We start from the raw sequence: 27,953 nt of genomic DNA on the forward strand, positions 1-27,953 counted from the left end.
AAAAGAGTGGTTCCTTTGTCCAGCTGGCCTGAGTCCATCCTCTATGGACAACAAACTACACGGAGTCCTCTAACATAAACTCTGTACACCTCTATGTTGTTGCACTTCTGCGGTAAAGCATGGTTAAAAAAACTTAATCGAGCAGCGTCTTTAATAAAGGGGAACACAATACCTAACGGTTTTGAAAGTTATAATTTCATTATTGTAGTACGGCATTTTATATAAAGTAACAATGTATCAGCTGTGCTGCTTTAGTTTTTTTTGTTCTTATCATTTTAATTTATGGAAATTACGCTTTTATTCTGAAGGATTGGGGGTCGGAAGTGTTTCGCTCTTGGTGCTCGCAGGAAACACCTCTCTGTTTCCTCTTTCACGATTGAGTTTGTTCCCTCAAAGGTCTGTCAACAGATCTAAAGTCAGTGAAATGGCTTTGACCGGGGATGGAAACCAGCTTTCCCTGCGAGGAGAGGCCGGAGAGGATCCTAACGTCGGAGGGAAGACGGACACAAGTGACTCCAGCCGGTAACTTCCTGTACTCTGATACTTATTTCGTCAGTATGTTTACCGTTTACAAGAGCTGGGTGGCAATTAAACACTTGACATTTTACACTTGAATTGTAATTCCCGTTCATTTTTTTTACCATGTTGCTGGAGTGCAATTTATCATTTTGATGACAAACAACAGTCATAAATTGACTGATTAATCTATGTATTTATTTGTTACATTTTGTTTTACAAAGTTAGTGAAGCAATGTTTTATAAATCAGGGCCTGATGTTGCCTTACACTAAAAATAATAATCCAAGTCTCTACCACACAGCGAGGCATACCGCTTATTAATTAAACACTGATCGGTACTTGGTATCGGCAGATTCCCAAAAGCCGTGGTATCGCTATCGGGACTGAAAAAGTTGAATTGATGCGTCTCTAGTCAATAAAAGGCGACAACCTCCGGTTCTGCCGAGTGAAGGGAAGTGTCTTAAAATTTACGCAATCTCTACTGACCAGCAGGGGGCGACTCCCTCATGTTGAAAAAAGAAGTCTGATTGTATAGAAGTCTATGAGAAAATGACTCTACTTTTCTCTTGATTTATTACCTCAGTAAACATTGTAAACATGAGTTCATGGTCTCAATCTCTAGTTGTACGTCTTCTTCAATACAGCATGGTGTTCATTTAGTAAATTATGGTCCATTTAGAGTCAAATAGACCATAAAGCAGGGTATGCTTTAGGGCGGGCTTACTGTGATTGACAGGTCGCTGCCGCTACCAGAGACGTATATGGCGTCTCTGTCACTCCTCCGCATTCCAAATATGGTAACTTCTGTTCATCGGTTGCAAAAAAAAACCATCATGGCGACGTCCGTAAAACGATGGTGACTGCAAAAAGGCTTCATAACGGCAGTCCACAAACCAATGGGTGACGTCACGATGACTACGTCCACTTCTAATATACAGTCTATGGTCAATGCACAGCCCTGAAATTCAAGTCTAGTGGACATTTAAAGGATACATTTGTCATTGCAGACGAATGAATAGTTGAAAGTAAATGTTGCATGGTGTTCCTCTATCATAGTAGAACCAGTTAAGTTACTAATGTGATTTAATGTTCAACCAAATGCACCAGTCTCACCTTGCCACCTTGTACTTCCACCAGGTTGGAGTCTTGTTTGGATCAACCAATGGATTTGAGTGGTGTCCATGAAGTCATCAATTATTTGCCCTCCCCCCTGCCAGGTGAGGTGTCTTTGTTACAAGCAGCAGTAGAAAAAGAATCTTAGCTGCAGTCGATGACTTGATGACCACACTTTATATGCATCATGTCCTCTCCCTCTCAGCCAAACATTACGACGCCGACACCACCGAACCGATCAGCTGTGGCCTTCAATCTTTGGAGGAGCTGTTGTCATGGAAACGAAGCGAGGCGAACCCCTTCAATGTGGCGGCAGTCCCCCTGGCACCTCGGGAGCCTCCTCTTGCCAGAAGTCTCCGTCGCACCTTGGTGTCTCACGACATGATGGGAGGCTACCTGGATGACCGGTATGGAGGCATATTTAGTGCTGAATAAAAAAACAAATCTGGTTTTTAAGACTTTTGCTTCTAAAAGTTATACTCCCAGATCTTGTAGTGTCATCCCAAAATCTACAAATGACCTTCCAGCTCCTTACTTATAGACAGTAGTACAATAGTAGTAGTACAGTATATGAGAGAATGTTACAGCCTAGAGTAGGTGATGTGATGCTTTCAAGTGGCATCCCTCAGGTCTGAAAAGTGAAGCCAATGTAAAAGTGCCTAAAACTTTCATTCTCTCTAATGGCCAGCAGGGGGCGACTCCTCTGGTAGCAAAAAGAGGTCTATGAGAAAATGACTCTACTTCTCTCTTGATTTATTACCTCAGTAAACATTGTAAACATGAGTTTATGGTCTCAATCTCTAGTTTCAAGTCTTCTTCAATACAGCATGATGTTCATTTAGTAAATTATGATCCATTTAGAGTCAAACAGACCATAAAGCAGGGTATGCTTTAGGGCGGGGCTACCTCTTGATTGACAGTTTGCTACCACAGCGTTGTGTGGTCTGGGATTTGTCCGGGGTTTTGGTCTTACAACTTTAACCCTTTCACATTGTGTTTTCACATCATAAAAGTGATGATGATGAGGATGGTTTTTGGTAAATGGAGTGTTAATTTTACATTCTGATGAAGGCATTATACGACAGGTCTGGACCACTCGAGAAGTTTGTTCGTTCATTCTGCTGTAAGATATGTGAACCCTTTTCACATAATGCTTTGTCATGCTCTCTTTTCTGTGGTCAAGGTTTGCTCAGGGGACAAGTGCAGAGGCCCCGTATGCCTTCTACCACTGGCAATACATTGATATTTTCAACTACTTCACACACAACATGGTGACTATTCCTCCTGCTGTGTGGACCAATGCAGCGCATAAACATGGAGTCGTTGTCCTCGGTGAGTCAAAAGGCCAAACATAAACCGAACCAGGTCCAGTTCAGGAATCCTGAATTTGTGTTTTATATCTTCGATATCGGGTATCATATTTTGAATTTAGAACCTGTCTTCATCTGTAAAATCTCCTGTCATAATTGGTCTGCTTTTTCAGGGACTTTCATCACAGAGTGGACCGACGGAGCCGCAGCGTGCGAGGCCTTCCTGAAAGAGGAGGAGTCGTACCGGGCGGTGGCTGACAAACTAGTCCAGATCAGCCACTGTTACGGCTTCGATGGCTGGCTCATCAACATAGAGAACTCCCTCAGTGTGAGTAAGACTTTTATCCTGGCAGTCAACACAATACTCTACATGAAACCTTTGGAATATAAAAGGGTTCTAAGTAGAACCCTGTGGGTGGGCTCTTGTTAGCACCCTTAGAAGGTCTGGATTGAACCTTGAGAGAGGTTTCTGGGTGGAACCATTACACCATAGAAGGGTTCTCTGTAGAGCCTCTAATACGGGGTTCTGGGTGGAACCTTTCACATATGGTTCTTCTAAGTGTAACCCTTGGGTTGAAGGAAGAATCCTCTGAAAGAGTTCCAGGGGGAACCTTTAGCCTAAGGTCAAGGTCAATTCACAAAAGCAATGCCCATCCAGAGTGACCTGGAATTTGTTCTTCTTTGTACAAATATTCTTGGTCCCCCGAGGATGAAAGATACAGAATTTTGTGATTCCTCGACTTTTCCTCCAGCGCCACCAGCAGGTCGATTAATGTCACTTATCCTGTGAAATAGCTTAACTTCTGCAAGATGGTTTGGCAGAAGATTTTCTACATAGATGGTTCCAAGAGGATGAATTCTACTGAATTTGGGGATACGGATTCTTGAAATGAATGAATGAACTGCCATGAAATGAGATGGGATTAATTGTAATAACTTTAGTGATCCTCTGACTTTTCATCTAGCGCCATCATCAGGTCAACAATATAACTCATCCAACACTTTAGTTCATGACCAAACACCTACAGAACTAATGACGCTACCATCTGCCTCTGCTGTTCTTTATGCTTACTGATGATTATCAAATGTTAGCATGCTAACACGCTAAACTTAGACGGTGAATACACATTTTGTAGTGGCCTGTCTCTTCAAGACCTCGGCCTGAAAAGCATGTAAAGTCCCCGTGTGTGCCGCCATCTGTCTGCAGGAGGTTGCGGTGAAGAACGCTCTTTTGTTCCTGCGCTATCTGACGGACCAGTTGCACGAGCGGGTGCCTGGCAGCCTGGTGCTCTGGTACGACAGCGTGATTGAGAACGGACAGCTGACGTGGCAAAATGAGCTCAACCAGTCCAACAGGTAGATCAATTTGAAATTAGTAGCAGAACTCGATATAAACAACCAGAGATGATTACAACAATTTGGCAGTTCATTGATAACTGTCCAACACTTTATCTCAATCTCTTCATAACAGGATGTTTTTCGACGCTTGTGATGGTTTCTTCACCAACTACAACTGGACAGAGCAGAACCTGGAGTGGATGAGGGACTACAGCGGGATCCAAGGCCGCCAGGCTGACGTCTACATCGGGGTGGACGTGTTCGCCCGAGGCAAGGTGGTGGGAGGAATGCTGGAAACTAATAAGGTACACACTGTGGAACACGTCTGCTTCTGAAGAAAGCGTTGATCGTTACCATCATTGACGGTATGCACCCTCTTGTTTTGGTCGCCCGCAGGCGCTGGAAATCATTCGGAAGCACAGCTTCTCCACGGCCATCTTTGCCCCAGGCTGGGTGTACGAGACCCTCAACGACAAGACCGAGTTCCGCAAGAATCAGGACAAGTGAGATCAACACAATACTGACAGTGACGGGAATGCACACATTCAACTTTAACTTTGAAAGCAGAAGAAAGAAAGCGGAGATGTTCTTATTTAACCGTGACCCGTCCTGCTTGCAGGTTCTGGGCTCTTCTGTCAGACTACCTGTACATCCATCGGCCAGCCTCGCCGCTCCCCTTCATCTCCTCCTTCTGCCAGGGTTTTGGGAAGGCTATCTACTGGAGAGGACAGGTACTGAAGGAGGTGGATCTGCAACCAAAGGCAGATGGTGTGGGGCTTTTAAACAGTTGTACATGGTGCCCGTCACGATAACAAATTTCGTTGGATGATCTATCGTCCCAGAAATAATTGCGATAAACAATATTCTTTTGTCATTTTATGACCATTTTAAGCCACTGCCACTTCGTGAGGATATTCAGACATTGGAAAGTACACTCGGGGCTCTGTGAACAAAAATGTGCATAGCCTATGTCCAAGTCTTATAATGGAAGGAAAAACCCAGCTCTTTATTCTGGAATCTTGTTGGCCAAATTCTAACGATATTGAGGTCAGTAAAATATGTCATACGACATAAGCAATAACGTTATATGATCGAGATCAAGTCCATATTTTGTACAATAAGTCAACAACGTAAATATGATCGAGGACATATAATGTAGTAGATAACCTGGACATCGTCCTGAAGTACATTTGTTAGATCTAAGCCAACTTATTAATTTTGTTTTAACTCCAGGAAGGAAGAGCAACATTGATCCCCATTGCGCTAGTCCTCACATCTCTGCAGTCCATTTTAGAGTCGATTGTAACATTTTAATTATTGTGTGTGTGTGTGCATGTGTGCAGCGCGAGGCCAACAGGAGCTGGTTCAACCTGAGCGCCCAGGAGATCCAACCCTTGTACTACCGCACAGAGCTGGAGGGCCAGGGCTGGCTGAGCAGCCGCGGCTGCCCAGAGGACGCCTGGAATGGGGGCTGCTCACTGCTGCTGGACGGACTCATCCCCGCCACACACACGTCTCCAGTTTGTGCCAAGTGTGTGTTTCTCGTTCCCCCTTGCTTTAGTTTCCACACAAGTCTCACAGTGCGTCCACAGTACTCCGTTTTGAATCTCTTTCAGGATCTTGTCCCTCCACGTACCCCTGGCATCCAAGACTCTGGTGACCCTCATCTACAAGCCATCCACCGGGATCAAAGTGTCCCTGGAGATGAAGACAACAGACGCCCGTCTTTGCACGCACATGGACGTCCAGGATGTCAAACGTGAGTTCCTTACAGTCCATACCCGTGATGCCCAAGGTACTTTTGGAATATCCAACCCCCGCCCCAATGCTTGCTGTTGCAAAGGTTTTCTTCGGATTTGTATCTTCCTGGGTTCCATATTGCCAAGCACTGATTGTATGTTTCCGCAGCTAGCAGCGGGTCTCCTGTGGTACAGGATGAGGGGCTCCAGTTGGTGAGCCAGTTCACTCAGCTGTGCGGCAACTTGAGTCCAGATGGCTGGACTGTCGGGTAAGGCACTCCTAACAGCCGAGTTAACAGCTAAGTTAAAGGGTTTATCGTTTTAAAGTCTGTTTCCGTCGTATCGCTGCGGGCAGGTGTTCCCAGCTGGAGCTTCGTGGCTGTGCTCTCAGAGAAGTTTGTCTCAGCATCCAGCGGGACGGACCGCCGCAGGACACGCCATTCAGCTGCAGGGTGGGGGAAATCATGGTGAGCCAGTTGTGTTCAATGTGCTCAGCTGTTTTAACACCATAACTATGTTCATTCAATGGAACTGGCACTAGTAAAATACAGGATTTCCACTTCAACTGCCTCTCGCAGCTGCCAAATCCGACACGCTGGCCCTTTAAATAAAAGTATATGAGAATTCCTCCCTGTTAAATGGTTCATGTGCCCCCCCTCTCTCTCTCTCTCTTTAAGCTTTTGGATGTAGGTCTGCAGGTTCCCACTGAGCTGGTTCAGGGCTTGTGCATCTACGACGTGGTGTGGCTGCGCGGTGCCGGCACCTCACCAGAGTCCCCCTCTCCCTGCCTGCACTTAAATGCCACCCTGCGCTGGAAGTACCCGACGGAGCTCGCGCGCCACTTCCGGGTGTACTGGCGACGGCTGAGAGGACCCGATCCCAGGATCCCCCCGGGTGAGCTCGTTTTGGTGGGCCGGGCGTACTCTAATCTTTTCAGAGTGACGGAGCTGGCGGTGCCCGAACCGCCCGGCCTTCTGGAGCTGGTGGTGGAGCCGGTGAGCAGGAAGGGCCTCCTTGTCCCAGAGAACCACTGGGGAAGAAGAAGCCTCAGCTACACAGAGGCATTAACGCAATGACCTAACATAAATGCTTATGTTATGGTGCTGCATTCATGGCTCTGATGTAAAATTCAACATTCACAAGTTGGAGCACTGATGTGTTTTTGGCTTTGTGTTAAGAGACCGTTTTGGAAAGTCCCAGTGAAGGCTATAAAACTGACAACTGTGTGGTTGGCAACTTTTAAATCTGAATGTCACATTTTTAGATTTAGGTGGAGGTGGCAAAGTGGAGCTATTGACCAAAAAACATGATGCTAATCTGCTTGAGTTATTGTGTCTTGCTTTGTTTCACTGACTTTAACCAATCCCAGCTCCACATACTCTGTGTTCTTGAGCTTCGAACCAGACCATGCGCTTCTCATCAGGGCTATGAGTGCATCAACAGATCCATCTCCATGGCAACTGGGCAAAAATCCAGAAAAACAACTAGCAAGAGGATCTTAAATTCTCTTAATTACTTTATCAAGACGGAGATAAGATTGACACTAGTATATCGAATGTATCAGGAGTCAGAGATATCACTTTTTGCACAGTCTCGCCAAAAGAGATTTACTGATCCAAATATACTATTTCTTTCTTCTCATCATATAAATACTTGTGCTGGGCAACGATTACAATCTTTAATCGCATTGTTATGTGCAAAATTCAATAATGAATTCAAAAGTAGTGTATTGTGCACTTTTATTGTAAAAGTACTGCTATATGAACAAAAGTGCAATAACATTTGGTTTGCAAACACTTTAAACAAATAAGGTGCTTTTTAACAGCAGTATTCCTGTAAGAGCCAGAAGTGTATGTATTGGTTAATTGGAATTTTGGGCTTATTAACCATTTCATTTCTGAATTATGCTCATTGTGCAGGAACTAAAGGAAAAGCATTTATGTTAATGGCGCTCCCTTTTTTCTTGATATGACGTCATGACGGCAGCCGGTGCAAAACCCAAAGAGCTGCATTAGGCACGAGAGCATATAGTTTTTCTACCGTGTGACACGAGTATAATATTTGTGTATTTAACGCTTTGCTGCGTAAGACAAAAGGAAAAGACTTGAAAGATCTCCCGTCATTCGCGTAAGAAAATGAAGTCACTGTCCGCAGCTCATTTGCAGCTTAATAATGGACTGAACGCCGCTACAATTCCCTTTACACAGTAGCAGTTCAAATAGTTATGATTCTAATAGATATTCAGCCAGTGTTCACAACTTTCTTTGTGTGTGTGTAAGAGATGCAATTTGAAATATACACTTTGCAAACCTTTTTAAGTCTTGTTTTATTCTCAGTAGCGATAACTAAATGATATGCTTATTATACATATTCCAAACAAAAACACTTTAAAAATTCTAAAAAAAATAATTTAAATCATTGCTTTTTTTGGTCAGACACATATGCAACGCTGATTACAGTTGTGGTATTTGTTATAAATGTACATTCGTACATAGAGGGTGATAAGAAGCTGTACATGGAGGGACTTAGGACCCAGGGGAATGTAGGTGGAAGAGACGCCACACAAACGGTTCGCCGCTCGCTGCCGGCCGGTCGGTTCTCGTGTTAAAAATGTCCACTTAATTAAAAAAAAAAAAAAAAATGCATTAACGCGCGATAAAATATGTCTGCGTTAATTAATTAATGCGTTACTTGCCCAGCACTAATATATATATATGTGGATTTGGTTTGTTTCTTTATAAAACTGTATGCTAGCGATATGTATGCAGACAATATATCTTGCAAAGTAACATTCAATGTTTTATCAAAGAGTTCTTGAAATGTGATTACTTTGATCCTGTCACATATACAATAAACTAAAACATGTGATCATTGGGGTGGTAATTTTTCCTTCACACGTCTAGGTCCAATTCAAATTGGACAACGTAAGTGCATCATGGTAAATGGAGTACCAACACTTGTGCAATTGACCTTTCACCCTGCCGCCACTCCCTCAAGCTGTCGATTAAACATCACCTGTCTTATCAAAGATTTGGCTTTACAACAATTGTCATTCAAGAATAAAAGAAAAAACAACTTAGGATTCTGGGAAAGCACACTCTAATATGTAGTCAGGACAACGACAAGCATCTTTAAACGGTCTTAAAACAGAAGAAAACACACAGCAGCATTTACTAAAAAAAAAAGTGCCTTTATTGTTCTTATGGCTGAAAATTACACAGGTCATTACTGTAATCAGAGCTGTCAGATTTATTTTGGTTTAGCACAGGGTGGAATATAAAAAAAAAGTCATGTGATCATTGTGATTGTCAGAGCCATTCCAGCTGGCGGTGGATCAAACCTGCTGGGTGATCATCCTCATCATCTGCAAGGCCATCGGTCCCTGGTCTGAGGGAATCTGTGACGACAGAAAAAGTTGGTTGCAACCACAACAAAATTACTACAATTAACTTTCATGAATTGAAAACACTGTAAAAGGGTTACAGTTCCGAGATGAAAACAACTCAGACCGGACTACGCCATGGTAGCGACCTGTCAATCAGAAGGTAGTCCCGCCCTAAAGCATACTCTTCTTTATGGTCCATTTGACTCTAAATGGACCATAATTTACTCAATGATCATCTGTACTGTATCAAATCATGCTGTATTGAAGACTTGAAACTAGAGATTGAGACCATAAACTCATGTTTACTGAGGTAATAAATCAAGCGAGAAGTAGTCATTTTCTCAGACTTCTTTTGGCAACCAGATGAGTTGCCCCCTGATGGCCATTAGAGAGAATGCAAGTTTAACGCACTTCCGCAATAGCTTCCCTTTTCAGAACCGGCTGTTGCGGCCAGAATTTAACACAAAATTGTTGGCTTAATCGGTTAACAAACATATTGTGTGGTCGATAATAATGGGTTATTAATATAGCAGCAATTACAAACGCAGCAGACATGAGAAGAATAAAAGGCAATGCCACAGCGGGTGTATCTGTATCTTACCATGTGACCGGCTCTGAGGATCCAGTAGAAGGCGAAGTTCTTATAAGTCTTGCAGAAAGCTCCGGTAACACCCGGGGAGGTGGGGTCATCCAGGGGGGTCCACCTCAGCCCGTTAAACCCAGGTAGCCCCTCCCACTTCAGCCTCTTCACCCACAGCTCCTGACCTATGACAGGAAGCAGAGACCCCATGTGGTACAGCTCTCTTTTTCGCAGGATGGGTTTACACCACTGCTGCTAGAGCTGAACAGGAGGTAATACACGGAGTACGTTACCCATGGTGTCAACTATGAGATCCAGCTGTCCGTTGTAGACGGTGACGTTTACTCCGGCCGTCAGCAGCTGGTCGACCACGTCCACCACAGGCCTCATAAAGTCTCCTGCCATGTTGCTGAACACGTCCTCTGCCTGGCCTGGACACCGACAGGAGAAGGACAAGCATATAAAAGATGACAAGGAAAAGAAGGAAAAGATTTCTAGGGACAAAATCCACTGCAGAGATACGGTACCTCCCCAGGTGACATTCTTGGGGATGATGCCCAGCTTCTTCCTGATTGGTCCATTCATCAGCTTGCTCAGCGATTGGCCATGGAGCGGTCGAATATGGCGACGCGTCTGCAGAGCTGGTGGAGACACAACATTTAAGTAAAAATGGAAAAAAATTTGCATTAACCCTCTTTAAATAATTTACATTTAGACTCATGTTATGAAACATTTCATGTCACCAAATCAGCTATTCTTTGTTTTAAATTGCTGAGTCAATGCGATCACTTACAGATGAAGTCTTCTCCTGCCACAGAGGCGCGTCTCTCATCCGGCTCCTGGGTGAGGATGTTGTAGAAGTTCACTCCATTGGTGTTCTGAGGTGAAAACCAATACAAGACCACATCAAACCCTATGAACCATGCACACATCAAGGAAATCACACTTTAAATACGCAATATGGAGAAAATTACTTTCGGAGCAAAAGATTTGAAGAATATCTGCTATTAGTCAACAGATAAGCTCCCGGGGGAGGGGGGCGACCGGATTGTTTCACAATTTGTAGCACAAAGTAGCCAGTTTACAAGCTAATTTTAAATTAATAAAAGCGAAATCATTGTCAGACAATAGCCGATGGGTTCAACAAATGCCTGCTTAAACCCGATCGGTCAGTATAACCAAGACTACAAACGGAAAACCAGAACCCTTATGAAACCAGAATCTTGTCCCGCTGCCGACAGATTCCACATGTGATTGCAGGATCGGATTATAGAGATATCTTTCAGAGCAATGTGTCTAAATGTAAAACCTCATTCGCAACAGATTTAGTTAAAATGTAACTTAAATATGTTAAATACAGAGACATACCGGAAAGTATCAAGTTGATATTTGGTGCAAATTATGTTAATGCTAAGCTAAGCTAAGCAGCTGCTGTCTGTAGCTGCGTTCCAAATCGCATACTTTTTCTTTTAGTGCAAACTGCAGCTGCCCTTACAAAGCACGTACTGTTGCATGTAGTTTGCATTCAACTGGGACATCCTACTTCCTCATAACATGGCACCTTGAACTTTGACCCTCTTGCTGCTGCTCAAAGGGATTGTGGGTCGGAATAGCCAGAAAAGCATGCTGGCTTGCAAAATGCGACCGGAACATCCTGGTGTTTTTTGGCATACTGCATTTGACATCCTATGTATGAAATACACTTTGAAAGAGGGGAAAGTCCTAATGTCTCTAATAAGTTGACATAACTAGTCTTATACAATACAAAAAGCTCAGAATATGAAGAAGCGACCCCGACAGATCCTCCTGTGTGGCACCAACCTGCTCCACCACCGTCTCAACCACAGACCACAGCTCGGTGGCTTTCTGAAACTGCTGCTGCTCCACTGCCTGCTTCACCGCCTCCGCCGCACTGATGACGTCCTTCAGGCCGTAATCATCCAGCAGTGACTGCACAGCAGAGAGGCCACGATCAGGTGGAAACTCAGCAGATCAGCTTCAGACATTTTTAATAGAAACTTTAGTTCGTTACTCACAGTAGTGTAGAGGTACGGCCCCCATGTCATCACAGAGTCTGTGGATGAATTTTTTCAAACAAATCCCATAAAGATAAACTCTTAATGTATTTAACCTTCTTCATGTTGATATGTGATTGGATATTATGGGTAATAACTACAATAAACTCCTGCTGAGAAATTCACCAAACTCCCTTTAAACATCTGGTGTTTTCATTTTCCTTTTGCTCTGGGCAAATATTACAGACCTTGAGCGTATTCTACAACATGCTCATTATTGTCGGCACAAAAGCATCAAGCTCAAAACGAGTCCTTACCTTCCTCATGGTTCATGTTACTCCGTGGGGTTCCCTTGCATATTTTCTTAAATTTGACCTTATTTGATTGTCACACTACATTTTACAGACAGAAATCTTTTGTGAAGTCTAGCTGAAGAAATCTAAGTAACTGGTTTATTATGAATGATTTTAACTGAGGACTATGGGGAGCCACAGTACATTCAACCTGTGCTGATGCTCTGTGGAAAATACGCGCGCCTCTTGCCGTCGAGTAATGTAAAAGTATTTCCAGTTGGGGTTGTTTTTGACGAGCACGTATGGAGGTTTGTGACGGATACTGACCCAGTGGGGAAATCCAAGAGTCCCCAAGTGCCACACCAGCAAAGTTGCATTTCACCGTCCCTTGTGCAATGGCCTGGAGAGACAAATTAAAAAAAAAACAGCAATTTCAATACACTGTAAAATGTAATAGTTGTCCAGACTTACATTTAAATAGTTAACTTTACTTTGTCATCCAAAATATGACTTCTTACTAAGTCAGCGGGTGGAAAAAACTAACTTCAAACACTCAAGTAACAAAAAACGGCTGAGGTCTGAGCATGCGCAGAAGCCCACATTCAGTCCATGTGTGCGCTCAAGATGGTGGATCGGCGGACTCGGTAGCTGAGGCAAGAAAGACAAACCACTTGGCTTTTGAAGAATATTAAGGTAAGTCATCAAGCAAACAGTAACTGTGTGTAAAATGTTTATGTTTCTGACTGTTGCCAATGTTAGCTAGCGTGAGCTAACGCTTGCTAATCGTTAACTAGCCGACGCTAGCTGACTTAGCTAACACTCACTGCACATTTCGTCTATTAGCTAGACTTATTCAGGCATGTCTTGGCGGTAGCCTAAAGACTAGCTTTTCCCACCACTGCCCCAGGTTCGCCTGAAAACATATTTTAATTGTTAACTAGCCAACGCTAGCTGACTTAGCTTACAGTCACTGCACATTAGCTTAGCTAAACTTGTTCAGGCATGTTTTAGCGGTAGCCTAAAGACTAACGTTAGCTGTTCCCACCACTGCTCCAGGTTCGCCTGAAAACATATTTAAATTTTTCCATTACGAAAGTGGAAAGTCCGATGTACATTTTAGTTGTTCGGTTTTCTTCGAGTTGACACAGCCAACGTATTTTGGTCGCAGGTTGCACGACATTACAACTTGGAAATTCCGAGTTACAAGTGAATGCAGCATGAACCGTGCTTTGAGAGCGACGTTAAACACGGTGTTGTTGAAACGTGCAGTTTGCAGCCGCGTTAGGTGGACAACTAGAATACTATTTAACAGTACTGTTTGTTTCGTTAGCAGTGGAGTTATATTATTTTACGTCACGTGATGGGTGTATGACGTTAGCGGACATGTTTTTATATATCATGCAAACCGTGGTTGAAGGAAACGATAATATCACGGGATGAACGCAACAGTTAGGGTAGGCTATGCTACGTCTGTGTATTTAATGACCGCTCTTTAGCACACCGCTCTTTAGCCTCACTGAATACGCAAATGAACGACCTTTCCTTCCCCCTCTCGAGCTGTCAGCTACATTAAGCTGTCTGTGACTGATAATGAAGGAGAAATCATCTCAATCTCCATTTTATGGTAACTTAAAACAAAAAAATCCCACAATTATATCGAGGAGGCTTGTATACGTTATGACCCAGTCATTTATTTTGTCTGTCAGGGATATTGGTGGTCTTAGCTAGCTTCTTTGACCTGTGTCAAAAAGATTAGTTTAACAAAATCAAATGTTTATTCCTGTGATGCCGGTAAAGCATGCATTTATCAAGGGATTTGTCTCTAAATAACAACATATAAGTACAACTTCCTTTTAACTTAAATATTCTTTGTCCTTTTCAGAAGAAGTGCTCACGGTAACTGCCTGAGGGCTCTTAAAGAGCTGCTTCGTCAACACTGGATGCCGGTTCACTAAAGGTGAGATGCCAGTAGCCTATAATTTGGAAGATATTTAGGCTTAAGGAGTTATAATCAGCGGTAGAGCAGTTTTTGACAAAGCGTTAATGCTACAATTTTATTAGAATTAATAGACTAGCTCGCTGTAGCAAAAGTTAAATCAAAATCAATTTTCAATCAATACTTTGTCCTGTCACTCAGCCTGGTGACTAAATAGCAGTATGCTATTGATTAAATTTGGCAATTGCAGTGATGTCAACAGTTGTGACGGTGTTTTTGTTTGCAGAATGGTTTTCAAAAATGTCCACATTGGTCCAAGCCGATTTAGTCACTGTATGTTTTTTTTCTGTGTGCTCTAGGTGTTTGCAGAGTTTTTCTGGAGCCACCACAAACCTGCAGAATGACTTTTTTGATGCTGTGGACCACTACACAACACCGCACTTTGTCACAATCTTCAAGTCCAAGAATGGAAGTGTTGGAGAGACATCTGCTGAGTTTGTGCAGCAAATTGATTCACGGGTGAGTCCGTACTGTCAAACAAACATTCTGGTGACGCTTGTTTCATTGTCACATTGACAAACATATTTGTACGGTCAGATTTGAATGTTACATAATCTTGAACTTTTTTTGTTAATTATCCACTTCTAGAAACCAGATGTGACAGCAATGTGCACCCTCGTACTCGGAGGCCTCCCTGTTCTACTTGGTGATGACCCCAGTCACTTCTACCACACCTGCTTTGTAAGTTCTCATAGTTACATCTTATCCTAGACATTTGTGTGAAATAGTCATAATTAGCATATGAATTACTGAGTTATGGCCAGAAACGTGTTTTGTGAGGTCACGGTGACCTGTGATCTTTGACCACCAAATTTCGACCTTGAGTCCAAGCGGACCTTTGTTCCAAATTTGAAGAAATTCCCTCAAGGTGATCCTGAGATAAACATAATGCCTCAAGACGCATCACAGCAAGGCTGAGTCCCAACCACAGCGGCCGGAAGTTGATTTGGATGGAGGCCTTCGCTGCATGTCATCGCCTCTCTCATCCCTGCCTTTTCTGTCTCTCTACTGTTACTGTCGAATAATGCAGAAATGCCCCCCAAAAAATTGTTACAATTTTTTTTACTGCAGATGGATAAAGGTGTATTTTCCTGGCTTCACATGAGCTAGGCTGGTAGCATCACCCATAAGGTGAAGCAGCCATATATTGAACTAACTCCGTTCGCAGTCCATGCCACCGGGTTGCACTGCTCAGCTCAGCTCAACGGTGCTAAGCCTGCTTGCCATCTCCGGTTGTGTATAATGCACAAGAGGTAGATCATATCGCTCCCTCGAATACACTAGCTAGTACAATCTAACGAGGATGGCAAAGAATATTTTGTGTGAGGAAGACTTCAATACTTAATTTCTTTCATCTTCTTTACTGGACATCTGTAAACTGGTCAAAACTGTTTTAGGCCCACTAATGTGGATACAACTACTAAATGCAGGTGTGTGAAAGGAAAACGTTATGGGCAAGGCTGGAAGGCAGCGTAGACGGGACATATGACACTGACAATTTATATTTCCTTGTTGTAATATTGTTTCTGTTTGGTCTTACACAGGATTCTGACAGGGATGATGCCTGGGCACAAGTATCTGTTGGGGTGCTGACGAACATCAGTGAAGATGTCCCTCTCTCCAAATCAACTCCACCTTGACCCAGTGTCTACTTCCATCATTGTTGAGGAAGGTATTGTAATGGATGATCTCCTGAACCTACCTCAAGCACTTTGCCTCTTGTTTGTGTTGTCATTTTCTTTACACTTGGACTGAATACCCTAAAGCCGTGAAAAACACTTTCAACTTCATTCAAAGAGTGACGCTTGGCACAAGACAAACTCCCACCAAAACTGCAAACTCTTAAAAATAGTTGGAACGTAAATTACTGTATAAAGGTGTTGACATTTGGCATTAGATTCAGTTGCTTTTTGTTACGTTAACTATATTAAGGCACTCGTTTCAAATAGTTAGCCCATGGATTCATCAGCAAGTCATGTCCAGAGGCTGCCGGTGTATGTTAAAAAAGTGTGTGATCCAATGCCAGAGTCCTTTCTCTTTCATACTGTTCTGCTAACTGAATGAAGCCACTTTGTAGTTGTCAGCCCGTTGGTTCTTTACCAAGTTTGGTCTATCAACAACGTTTTATAGCTATTACAGTATTAACGTTGTTGTTGTTTCAGGACTGTATGTTAGGTTAAAGATCAGGGTTGGATTTTTCAGTATTATAATTGCATTTATTTTTATAAAGCCCAATTTATACTACAGCTGGCAAGTATTGATGGCAGATAACTGTACCATCACTGATTTTGATGCTGGCATATGTAGGCTGATGGGGGGGGGGGGAAACAGTCCAGCAGACTCAATTGTTCACAATACTCCTATAGCAGTGAGTTGGCAAAGCAGTGTAACATAGCTGAGCATTTGGTGTTTTAAATTGCTATTGTGAAAAAGTTGTTCCTCTGTGAAATATAGAACCTCCAGTACATGTCTATTTGATGATCAAATTGTACATTTTACTAAATGTTTTTATCTGAACCAAATCCTAATGTTAAAATAAAAAAAATCATATACTAGAACTTTGAACTGTGTCACTACCTTGATTTATTATGTGTAAATGTGATTGTTTGAAGACAATGGAACCTGTTTTTCATTATTGTTTAAAGGATGTTTGACATACTTAAGTTAGACGAGTAACATGAACTTGGTTGTTTTAAGGCAATCGGTTTGCATGGTTTTACCAAGTAAATGATTTTAGTGTTCAAGTAACTGAGAAATATTAAGTAGCAGTAAATGTCACATAAGTTAGCCTGACTTAAATAAATGTGTTGCTTGGAATACACAAAGTATAGTTCACTTGAAATTATTTAGTTGTTTGAAATAGTAATTCTGAGTAGGCTTTACTAAGTCAAGAGTACATCTTAAGTAAAGTTTCAAGTACTCTTCACTCGTTTTTTTTAGTTACTGAAACTCGAGTGTAAGTGTACTTATACTTGAATGAAATGAGTACCTTACTTTACTTGCTTTTTTCAAGGCAATCGGTTTGCATGTTTTTTTTAAGTAAGGTTAACTAATTAGATTTTACAGTGTAGGAGCTATAAACACCAGTAACAAACTACAATCAAGAAAGCCCCCGATCAAGTTCAGAACATTTGGGTTGCAGTTGATTGTTCCAATCTTCTTCTAAGACGCAACTAAAAATGTTTACACTACTACAAAGCATAATATTGAAGTTGATCACTTCTACTTCTCCAGAAAAGAAGAAAGCCACTACACTGTCAGGTTTGTATTGCCTTCTCATCCATCACATGACAGTTGTTTGACATGGGGACTTTCCAATGTCAGTGAGCTCACGTGTCACAGGCCTGAAAAAGGAGGAAATGTTGGTTAAGAGAAGTGACACTGTTCTGTGAACTCACCTTGGTGAGTTCCAAGGAGATAGCGGCCGCCATCTTCCCTCCATATGACTCGGAGAAGATGTAGAAGGGGACGCTCTGCGCACAAGGACAAGATGTTAATGGAACAGAATTATTTTATTTTTTTAAAAGCCAAGGCTGCACTCATACACAAGAAGCAGCAGGATATAAAAAGGAATACTTCACCACCCAAATGACTGTTTATCAATCACTCGCCCTGCGTTTCCTTCAATTCTTGAGGAAAACCATTTTCCTCGCATGCCTCACGGTACAAATGGTCATTTGAGGGGTGAAGTATCCCTTTAACAGTTTTACTCTTCTAGCAAACAAAGGCTTACGGCTACACTTAGCTAGCAGGGCGAGATCAGTAAGCTAACTTTTTAGCTGCTAATTCTTAGTCCTCACTGTGAATGATGTCATTCACAGCTTGTAACGTTTTTCAGTCCTGTCTAGGGTTATTCTTGCTTAAATAAATGTAAAAAAAAAAGAAAAAAAAAAAAATTCAAACCTAGCTAGCAAACATGCAGCCTAGCCAGGTTGTTGTTGCTGGTTATATCCAATATTACAATAACCCGCTTTTATACATTTTCTATATTCCATTTCATTTATCCGACTAAAATATATCTTATGGCCGTTTTGAAAAGTTTGGGCAATTCAATCTGCATGTTTGGAGCATTCAAACTAGTGTGGGTGCTTAGGCTTTCAAATAAAGCAGAGCAAACATGTTCTTTGGGACTCGCGTTTCTTTGTAGAGTAGTATTATGATATCCTGCCCGAGTGGCGCAAAGTGCAGTAGACATACCTGGAACTCTGCTCTCTCTGTAAAGAAGTGCTGGAGCAGCACCAACATGTCTGAGGCCACCGTGGCCACATCGGTGGCATAGCCGTCCGGCCTGTCGGTGTAGCTGAAGCCGGTGCCCACGGGGTTGTCTACGAACAACACACTGGCTGCCTGCACCTGAAACAGCCAACACACACACTATACATCAGCATGTTTACCTCCATTTAAACTAGGGCTGTCCTCGACTAAAGAAATTATTAGTCGACTTAAACTCATACCCGTAATAATTAGTCGTACGAGTTTCTCCACTAAAGAGCCACATTTAATCTTGTTTAGCAGAGATGTGCTGATATGTTTCTCGGATACAAGTCTCAGTATGAAAGAAAAGAAAGATGAAAATCGGCAAAATAAATCTTAATCAATTGAGACTAAAATAAACTAATCGTCCCAAAATCAATATATCAAGTGCTCTGACAAATAAAAGACAAAATCCGTTATCTGTGGCTGTCGCAGGACTAATGTGCTGTGAGTAGAAACAATAGTCATGTTCGCCGTTAATGATGACATTTTTGGGGGAGTGGCTTTGGAGAAGGCCTGAAGGGGCGGGCTTTCAGTGTTGTTGACTATCTGGCTAGATTTAGCAACTGTCGGAGCTAGTGCTGCTAGCTACTTGCTCATTGTAAAATAGTTTGCATCCCTAAGCTAGGGATTTTCAAAAACATTTCTGAATCTAGCATACTCCTGCTGGTTTCCCCAATTTTAACCGGCCAGAATTTTAAGGCCCACTTCCGAGTGGTACAAACTGCCAAGGAACACCTTCCTGTATAAATGAAAAAAAAAGAAAGAAACTGGGCTGTAAATAAATACATAATTAATAATACTAGCTTTGTAAATTACCTAAAAATGTAATTTAACTTAACTATTTGGCAGTACCACTGCAACCCACTAGATGTCACTCTGCGACCCACTGGTAGAGGATTGCAACACAATGCAGGGCTATTAAATGACGGCTGGGACACGGTGATGAACTACGAGGGTATGACATGCTGTGCAGTGTAACTGGAGCTGCAATGTTGAGGGTTACATCAAGGAGACGCTAGAAATAAAAAGGGATGGTGTCCGCTCAGGCGCTCTTTGGTTACGCTCGAATGGATATAGAATAGAAAGCGTACACTTATGGTCTTTTTATTAAAGAGCTTTTCAATAATTGTGGAATTGTAACTCTCACCCATTCAGTGGGCTACTATGATACCCTCCCTGCAGATGCCTCAGTGGTTCTAGGATTGTGACATCTCTTTTTACCCTCAGTGACACAACCGAACACAGTCTAGAACTTAACACATTTTAAGCTCCGTGGTGCGCCGAATCAGCGTTTTCCTGACCGCTAAGCAGCTGCTCGGACACAAAGACGAGGATTCCTTCGAAACCTTAAGCCGCAACCTCTCTTACCCAGCTCGTCTTTCTGGGCTTCAGGTCCCCGTCCAAAGGTCCGATCTCCGCAAAGTTCCCAAAGCCACTTCCTGATCCTCCTGGTCCACCCTGAAGACACACACGAGAAAACATCCTCATCACGCTCCAACAGCAGACAGGCTGTTTAATATGTACTTTTAATGAACTATTATTTCAGATTTCCTGAATAATATATTAAATAAAACCATTATATTAATATAGTATTAGAGATAAAACTATATCATCCACAGCACAGATGACAATCTTCTAGCCAGGCGGCTGGTTTTGGCTCCTTACAGCACAGTTATAAACATCTAACGTCATTAGTCAGTTCCTCCTCTGCACTGAAAATAGAAGCAGCACTGAGATTGCTCATTCAGTCACTAGTTCTGTGGTCATTTTCAACTAGCTGACGCAGCTTTTTACTTCCATAGGGAAATCAACTAGCATAGACTTAAAACCTGCTCCAGTTTGCATTTGTCCTAAAATCAAGTGAGCAGAAAAACCCAAGACACATATATGAGAAAACCTGCTATGTGCCATTTTTCCCAGAATGCAACTCAATAGCATCTTTTTTGTTGTTGGATTGCTTTTCCCCAGTGCATCAAGGGGCCCCAGGTTTGTAACATAAGACCTCTTTAAGCTGCTCACACAGCAATGACATCACCTTTACAAGAATACAGGCATACAGAGGATTTACAACATTATACAGGTCAGTCCCTGCTTTCTAATGCATGGGAGGGGGGGAACACAACCAGACACCCAAGACCATATGAGATGCTTTGGAAAAGAGCACGTGACTTGTGAATCAGTTAAACCTGTGTGCGTGTGCGTGCGTGTGTGTGTCAGCAGTGATGAGTGGACCAGGTCGTGTCCTACCTGCAGCCACATGACCAGAGGCAGATCCTGGCTGTCAGCATAGTAGAGCCACCAGAACATGTGGGCCCCGTCCCTCACTTCCACATAGTTCCAGGCTTCTTTGCCGGCCGGGGGACGACTGGGGAGCCCTGCACGCGGGAGTCAATGACACCCACAGTTTTTAACATTGGTGTTCAAGTTACCGTATTACTTACAGAGTTTAATAAACAAATATAAGGCGCATGGAGATATGTCAAAGTTAAAAGCGTTTAGCAGCCGTTGCTTTCGCTTTACAACCAGCTGAGTAGAGGAGTTCACTCGTCACGTCTGACTTTAGTCGGCTAGACTTGTAGAGGCTCTTCATACAGACCATAATCATACCTGTAGTGGCGACGAAAGCCAGGAGAAACACCAAACTCCAGGCTGCTGGTGCTGCTGCTGTCCGGCTCATCGTTGAAGGGTGAGTTTGTGTCGGTTCTGCTCTGTACGGCTTTATTGCTACAAAAAATCACATGACCACAGGCGGGGTCAGCTGACAGACGTCGTATTCTTTTTCCCTCTCTCTCAAATGTACCTGGCTATGTTGCTAGGAACTATGGGTAGGGACCGGGTATACTAGGTAAATGTGTGTAAAAGATTAATTTAAACTTATAAATACATAAGTTGAATGGGAATTGAAGGTGATAGAGAACAGACTGAATTAAAAAAAATATTGTCTGGTTACAGAAATAATTATTTTCGGGAAGAGGGACGAAAGTCCGCTTCAGTTGAGGGATAATACTTTTGGTGTTGCCAGATAAACTAGATAGATAGGTAGATTTTTTTTTACCTCAAGCTAGCTACCAGAAAAGACGTTTCTAATAAACTACACTTCCCTTGATGCATTGCACTCAGCGTGTTGTCTTTTGTATCGAACCTGTCAATCCGCCTCCACGCCAGAGGGCAGTGTTGTGAAAGAGTTGGCTTTAGACAGGGCACTGGCTCTCATCACGAGTAACCCCAGACTTCCGATTTAACGTTGGTCCTTCAAAATAAAGTACTATACACCGGTAATTCGATTTCTAAGTCACCAAAAATAACCATTGATAAATAAATGTAATTTGTTATACATGTATGTGTTACAAAAATACAAATTCTATGTAATTCATTTGTTCAAATTCATACTTCAGAATATGCCATTTTATTAGCCTATCACGATTTGTTAGCAAAAATTGCATTATAAATTCGGGATATTTCAGTAATCGTCTATTATGATAGACTAGATAGATTAGTAGCTTTATTAGCTTTATTATTGTTGAAGCATTATTTTGATGGAAATTAACTGGTTGAGTTCATTCATCCAGCACAATGCATTTAAAAGTAGCAAGTAATCACTTCATCACTTTCTTATACACCGTAACGTTAGTAAATGTGAAATAGATGCCAATAAAAAGCCATTTTCCGCAAGGTGAAGAGTTTTAATGACACTATCGACGAATGGACACTCTTATCTTGAAAATCCCGATCGGAAATACCATCCCTGTTACAGGCGGAACACGAGTGGCGGTGTTTTGGAGTGTGAGTTCGGCGTTAGGCATGGCTGCCCACGGTAACAACTTCATCCGCGTGCGCTTACACTTTGACTACCCGTCGCCGGCCGTCGTCGACTGCCGCATGTGCTGGCTGCTCGTGGACCTGAACACGTGTCGCGTGGTGGCGGACCTGGAGAGCGTCATCAGAGATAAATTTGAGTTTGGCCGCGGAAGCATCCTCAGCCTCTTCGTGGAAGACTGCTACCTGCCGCACACGGAGAGCGTGTATGTGGTGCGGGACAACGACAGCGTCAGGTGCGCGTGCTTCTACTGTCATAATTTACCCGGCCGCGACCTTTGCGGTTCTCAGGTCAGCTCTTACAGGCACCTGAAGATGTGGGGGGGCCGCCAAGGCAAAGACAAGCATGGAGCATCCTTTCTTATTCAGGGGGATGACTTCCGCCCGAAAGCTCCAGTTCAATTGTTAGTTGCAAATTATGCCTGGGTTAGGCTTCATTTTGAAAATCTAGGTCAAAGCAGAGCTGCCGATAGTTAAGTCAGCATCAGATGCAGACTTCGCCAAAGAGAATTACCCACAATTCATTGCAATGTGACGTTAAACACGGGGTAACCAGTAGAAGCATGGAGATGTAAAAAAAAGGTAAACAAAGAGGACGGCTCATGTGTGTTCAGCCTGGAATATTACATTTACTCGGAAACATTAAGGGTTAAAGATGGAAAACAAAACGTGAAATCAGAAGATATTTATTTATTCATCAAATATTTGATTTTGTCATTGAAGCTGTTTTGACAAAAACAAGTAAATAGATTATATGAAGTTACCTCATCTTGTGAGGAAAGAGCCTGGAAGACGTTCAAATCACGGAGTAAGAATAAATACCCACAATTATACATCAAAATGTTTGACGTTGTCATGGAAACGTGATATGTGGCAGCAAAGTGCTGTCCATTGATATTTACGCCATTTCAAGCCCTCACAGTCTCTCACATTCAACCATCTACCAGGTGACGTCAGTAAGTCCTTGAGGGTTCAGGGTTTGAGGCCTTAAGGGGGGACATTGGGATTGGGCCTTTGGCTGCAATCTGCCGTCCCTCTACGACCTGTTCTCCAGGACCCTGAGGCGGGCAAGAACGATTGTACATTTTGAAATGATGTATTTTACCATCGCACTGTGTTTATTGTCATGCGCCAATCACCAAGCCAAATTCCTTGTATGTGTAACGTACTTGGCAATACACCAATTCTGATTCTTCGTTTTCCAGGGTGAAGGTGGACTGTCTGGCCCAGGTGAACGGGCACAGCGGCGGTCCAGATGCTTCCAGTGAAAACAGCAGAAAGAGAGAGAGACCCGCAGAGGAGGACGGGCCGGGAGAAAATGTAGTGATCAAAAAAAAGAGGAAAAAGAGAAGCGTGGAGAGTGTAGAGAGCGTAGAGACGGTGGGGAGGGATACCAGTCAGGCTTCAGCTGATGAGAGGAATAAGAAAACACAAGGGAAGAAGAAAAGAAAGAAGGCAGAGGAAAAAGGCCCGACTGTCATCTCCAAACCAGCTGCTTCTACCAAGAAAAGCCCAGTTAAAATCCCCAAGAAGCCCCCAGTGGCACAGTCAAAACCACAGAAGGTCTCCTCTTCAGATTCCAGTAGCGAGGAGGACAAAGCTCCCAAAAGGCCAGCTGCCCAAAAACCAGCACCCAAAACGCCCTCCTCCGCCCCTGCTGCCTCCAAGACGCCTCCCACCACCAAACCCACCCAGACAAAGTCCCGCCCTCCTTCATCATCCTCCTCTGAAACCTCCGACGACGAGGCCACCGTTGTAAAAAGCCCGCCAAAGACCATCTCCACAACCCCCAAAGGGAGTAAAAACTCCAAATCTCAGCAGGCTAGTCCAGCCCTGCGGTCCGCAAACGGCGCTCAGAGACAAGCCGTGAGCGTAGTGGCGCCCCCTCGCGTTAACTCGGACAGCGAGGAGGAGATCAAGCTGGTCATCCGGCGGCCGGTGCAGCAGCCGGGCCTCGGCGTGGGCCGTGGTCAGCCGGGCATCGGCGCGGGCCGCGGTCAGCCGGGCATCGGCGCGGGCCGCGGTCAGCCGGGCATCGGCGCGGGCCGTGGTCAGTCGCCTCTCGGCGCGGGCCGCGGTCAGTCGCCTTGGATGGGCCGTGGCCGAGGACAAGGTGGGCGCGGAGAGGAAGGGGGACGGGGGCGCGGCAGTGGGGCTGTCAGAGGGCGCGGCGGCAGCAGCTTTGGGTTCAGCTACGACAGAGCCGAAGAGCCGTCCTGCCGGACCGATCAGCTGACCAACTTGTCCGTGGTCCTCCAGGTCTGTCTGCATGTATCTGTACCATAGGACGCTATCGGTTTTCATTTCAACACCTGCTCGGTTCAGATGTTTTAATTGACTGACCCTAGCAAAGGGCCGATTACATAAATGAAATGTGAGAATGGCATTGCCTCTGTCACATCACATTATCATCATCTGTTTTGTCCGTGGAAACGGACACAACGGTTGTTGCATTAGCCGTCCATTAATACTGCGTGTGACAAGGCAGCAATAATCCCCCGGGTTCTTGTACGCAGAACGGAGCAGAAGATGCCCCCAAACCAGACTACAGCTCCATGCCCCTGCTAGCCGCCCCTCCACAGGTGGGGCAGAAGATTGCCTTCAAGGTAAGTCTAGTCTTTATTCACCACAGTGTATCTGCTCTGTTATTGACGCTGCATGCCTACATGCTAGCCTGTTTTTAGCTTTAATTCATTTGCCAAAAAGAGACAAAATGCACAAAAAATTTAGGCCGATAGCATTGTTTGTTTCTCTCCAAATTTTATTTTGTTAATGTAACGGGTTGCTTTATATATTTTGGAAAATCCAACAACCGCAGAGAAAAAATAGGACAGAGCTCGAAGAGGTGTTGTGACTGGCTAGCACCTAGCGTGTTCCCGGCTGGCTAGCGTATTAGCACAAGGCTCACGCAGCTAAAGCAGTTCACCAACTAATCCCAAAGCTTCTAGGATACAAATATTTTTGGAAGATATGCGCGCATGAATTTTACATTTAGCCACTACTGCTCTTTGAACGGGAACTATTCTTTTCACATTAAATGTGATTACTGCCAGTAAGCAACCATATTTATGATCTGTCCTCCAATAAAGGAAAAGCAGTGGTTTGAAATCACTCGGTGCACGACCTTTAGTGAAAGTAAGACACTGAACTTTAAGACTATTTGTAAACTTAATTTCCTAATTCCTGTTTGTCTGTTTGTGTGCTCACAGTTACTGGAGCTAAGTGAGAACTATACACCAGAGGTATCCGAATATAAGGTGAGTGACATCATTCTTGACCTCCGGAGATAATGAGCTGTTCATTCATACTGGAGAGTCACCACACCATTGACGCTGTGCATTTTTTAGGAGGGGAAGATCGTGAGCCTTGACCTCACCACCAAACAGATTGAGCTGGAACTACTGAACAGCTCTCCAGGTAGGGATCATTTCACCACTGACAGGTACAATATCAATGCTACTTCCAAAACTCTGTCGGGAAATGTATTTTGAGAGTCAGAAAGTTCAGCATATAGTGTTGGAGGGTGTTCTCACTGCTCTTTTAAAATGTGATGAACTTAGCAGGAACAGAGCAGATGTTCCAACTTGTGCCACGCGTTTGTGATCACTCGTAACCCGCCGCTTCTCTCACAGCTCCTGTAAAACCTGGCAAGTTCGACCTGGTCTATGAGAACCCGGATGGCTCGGTGAGAGTGGAGAGCGTGGATTACGCAATTTGCAGAGACTCTCGGGTAAGGTGAAACAAATTTAAAGGAACAGTGTGTGGGGGTTTAGGTGGATCTGTTGGCAGAAATGTAATATAATATTATTAAGTCTGTTTTCATTAGTGTACAATCACCTGAAGAAAATAATCGTCGTGTTTTCGGTAGCTTAGAATGAGCCGTTTGTATCTACGTACGGAGCGGGTCCTCTTCAAGAGTCCACCATGTTGCATCGCCATGTTTCTACAGTAGCCCAGAACGGACCAAAACCAAACACTGGCTCTAGATGGGGACTTTCGCTTTTTTCCGCTGCGGCCACCATCGTTTTCCTGCACGCTTGGCACATGGGAAAGGTTTCAGTTGGTTGCAGTCTGCAACTTCACCACTAGATGCCAGTAAATCCTAAACACTGGCCCTTTAAAGGAATAGTTGAACCTTTTGTGAAATGCGCTCAATTGCTTTGGATGTGAGAGAGTGTCCATGCTAGTCCAAGCTAATGAGGACTGATCGAATTTCTGTCACTAGAAGTCATCATGTATAGTACAGACAGAGTCAGGCCGATAACCCAGTCATTTGACTTTCAGTGTTTTTATTGATATGCTCATATTGTATACTTGTTTTATGAATTTAAAATGAATGATTTCAATCAAACTGTAATTTAAAAACAAAAATAGTTATTAGATGTTTTTGTTTTTTCAGTTGAAAAATCAAAAGTCAAAGTGAATTCCATGGAGTTAAATCTTAAAAGTTAATTGAATAGATGATTTTATCCATTTTCATTAAAACAAACGCTCAAGCAAACAGGTCCCAGTCCACCAGCTTATACCCTCGAGTGCCTTATCAAATAACAGCGGGCCTACAAAGGTTGATCTGTGTGGTCCCTTACAGTGACACTGGCAGTCAGCAAGAGCAGTTAAAGCCAAAGCCTTTCTTTTGTCTCTGAGCCCAGGTTATAGTCAGTCGCTTGTAATAATATCCGTGCCGATCCTTTTGGAATCTTCGCGTAATCACTGTTAAAATAACTCATAATCTTCACTTCCTCCCACAGGTGACAGAACGGTGGGACTCCCTGCTGGAACCAAGGCTGATCGTTTAAATGGAGCCAAGCAGTGATTTTGTACATCCCCTAACTTTAAGTTAAACTAGGGAGTCACTTCTGTACATTGCATATGACAGCAAAGGGATGTGATTATGGTTGTTTATGTCTCTCTTGTCTGTACTTCAAAATATATCATCACTTTACACAGAAGAGCTACTGCAGCTGAAAGTATTGACAAATGTAATAATTGTTGCATTTTAATATGAAATGCTGTATGCTCTTAAATATGTAGATTGAATGTGTGATCGCTTCCAGGACTGACACATAATGGTTTTATGTTTTGTAGAGTGATGTGACTGTGATATCAGTCTTGTATAAACTTTTTTTTTTTTTTTTATAAAACACTTTAGGTGCATATCTACTGTATTTTTCCAATGTAGAAACGTTCCTTATATGGAAGGTCATTATGCGTGAAAATAAAAAAAATGGTAATTGCTCGAACTAGAAAATAGTGATAGGTAAACATTATGAGACAGATAAGCCAACACTATATTGAAATCAAACTTCATAATATTAAAGTCACTTGCTGTGTCCCAAATGTATACCTTGTTGGACATTACATCAAACTGCGACTTTAGAATAAGAGAATTCAACACAACAGAGAAATTTATTTATTTATTAAATGTATCTTTTTGGAGCTGTTTCACCACCATAGTGTTTATTTTTAATTTTTGCAGCTGAAAGTACCACCTTGATCTCCATTTTGCTTTGCATTGCATTGTGGGAGAAACGTGTACAAGAACGTCACGCTCAAAAATCGTTATTTTAGTATGCATACTGACTGCTTCGAGTAA

The 27,953-nt window shown here is 43.1% G+C and overlaps 3 protein-coding genes and 1 long non-coding RNA gene across 4 annotated transcripts; 3 read left to right on the forward strand and 1 right to left on the reverse strand.

Moving 5' to 3' along the window:
• Positions 1–334: 334 nt before the first annotated feature.
• Positions 335–8,889, forward strand: engase (endo-beta-N-acetylglucosaminidase). Its single transcript, XM_076082628.1, has 14 exons — positions 335–522; positions 1,656–1,735; positions 1,837–2,038; positions 2,815–2,963; positions 3,115–3,269; positions 4,149–4,297; positions 4,413–4,584; positions 4,676–4,782; positions 4,899–5,010; positions 5,623–5,810; positions 5,896–6,038; positions 6,188–6,287; positions 6,374–6,485; positions 6,696–8,889. Exons 1-14 carry the CDS (start codon positions 425–427, stop codon positions 7,092–7,094), a joined length of 2,166 nt encoding a protein of 721 aa, XP_075938743.1. The 5' UTR covers positions 335–424; the 3' UTR covers positions 7,095–8,889.
• Positions 8,890–9,187: 298 nt separating this feature from the next.
• On the reverse strand, positions 9,188–21,292 carry scpep1 (serine carboxypeptidase 1). The gene is made up of 13 exons (XM_076082630.1): positions 21,152–21,292; positions 20,792–20,919; positions 19,913–20,002; positions 18,485–18,640; positions 17,686–17,760; positions 12,619–12,691; positions 12,020–12,057; positions 11,805–11,933; positions 10,777–10,861; positions 10,511–10,624; positions 10,277–10,414; positions 10,005–10,168; positions 9,188–9,415 (listed from the first exon to the last, which is right to left on the reverse strand). The coding sequence occupies exons 1-13, from the start codon at positions 21,219–21,221 to the stop codon at positions 9,353–9,355; spliced, it is 1,323 nt and encodes a 440-aa protein (XP_075938745.1). The 5' UTR covers positions 21,222–21,292; the 3' UTR covers positions 9,188–9,352.
• Positions 12,520–16,606, forward strand: LOC142939432 (uncharacterized). The gene is made up of 5 exons (XR_012950045.1): positions 12,520–12,984; positions 14,174–14,248; positions 14,587–14,746; positions 14,876–14,968; positions 15,832–16,606. It is a non-coding gene; the product is annotated as an uncharacterized LOC142939432 (long non-coding RNA).
• Positions 21,293–22,302: 1,010 nt separating the features above from the next.
• coil (coilin p80) lies at positions 22,303–27,796 on the forward strand. Its single transcript, XM_076082629.1, has 7 exons — positions 22,303–22,596; positions 23,566–24,619; positions 24,877–24,966; positions 25,570–25,617; positions 25,708–25,777; positions 25,993–26,090; positions 27,109–27,796. The coding sequence occupies exons 1-7, from the start codon at positions 22,346–22,348 to the stop codon at positions 27,154–27,156; spliced, it is 1,659 nt and encodes a 552-aa protein (XP_075938744.1). The 5' UTR covers positions 22,303–22,345; the 3' UTR covers positions 27,157–27,796.
• The last annotated feature ends 157 nt before the right edge of the window (positions 27,797–27,953 follow it).

Source organism: Anarhichas minor, unplaced genomic scaffold (genome assembly GCF_050575085.1).
Source record: "Anarhichas minor isolate MPS153535 unplaced genomic scaffold, ASM5057508v1 ptg000007l, whole genome shotgun sequence".
Classification (NCBI taxonomy): Eukaryota; Metazoa; Chordata; class Actinopteri; order Perciformes; family Anarhichadidae; genus Anarhichas; species Anarhichas minor.

What these genes read in the sequence shown, in the direction of transcription:
- engase (XM_076082628.1), top strand. Translation starts at nt 425, where the DNA reads ATGGCTTTGACCGGGGATGGAAACCAGCTTTCCCTGCGAGGAGAGGCC. An exon ending in GAATGCTGGAAACTAATAAG is followed by an intron (nt 4,585 to 4,675) that starts GTACACACTGTG and finishes GGTCGCCCGCAG; the next exon opens with GCGCTGGAAATCATTCGGAA. An exon ending in CTATCTACTGGAGAGGACAG is followed by an intron (nt 5,011 to 5,622) that starts GTACTGAAGGAG and finishes GCATGTGTGCAG; the next exon opens with CGCGAGGCCAACAGGAGCTG.
- scpep1 (XM_076082630.1), bottom strand. Translation starts at nt 21,221, where the DNA reads ATGAGCCGGACAGCAGCAGCACCAGCAGCCTGGAGTTTGGTGTTTCTC. An exon ending in GGCTTTCGTCGCCACTACAG is followed by an intron (nt 20,920 to 21,151) that starts GTATGATTATGG and finishes TCCCGCGTGCAG; the next exon opens with GGCTCCCCAGTCGTCCCCCG. An exon ending in GGCAGGAGAAGACTTCATCT is followed by an intron (nt 10,625 to 10,776) that starts GTAAGTGATCGC and finishes TGTCTCCACCAG; the next exon opens with CTCTGCAGACGCGTCGCCAT.
- coil (XM_076082629.1), top strand. Translation starts at nt 22,346, where the DNA reads ATGGCTGCCCACGGTAACAACTTCATCCGCGTGCGCTTACACTTTGAC. An exon ending in GGCAGAAGATTGCCTTCAAG is followed by an intron (nt 24,967 to 25,569) that starts GTAAGTCTAGTC and finishes GTGTGCTCACAG; the next exon opens with TTACTGGAGCTAAGTGAGAA. An exon ending in ACTACTGAACAGCTCTCCAG is followed by an intron (nt 25,778 to 25,992) that starts GTAGGGATCATT and finishes CTTCTCTCACAG; the next exon opens with CTCCTGTAAAACCTGGCAAG.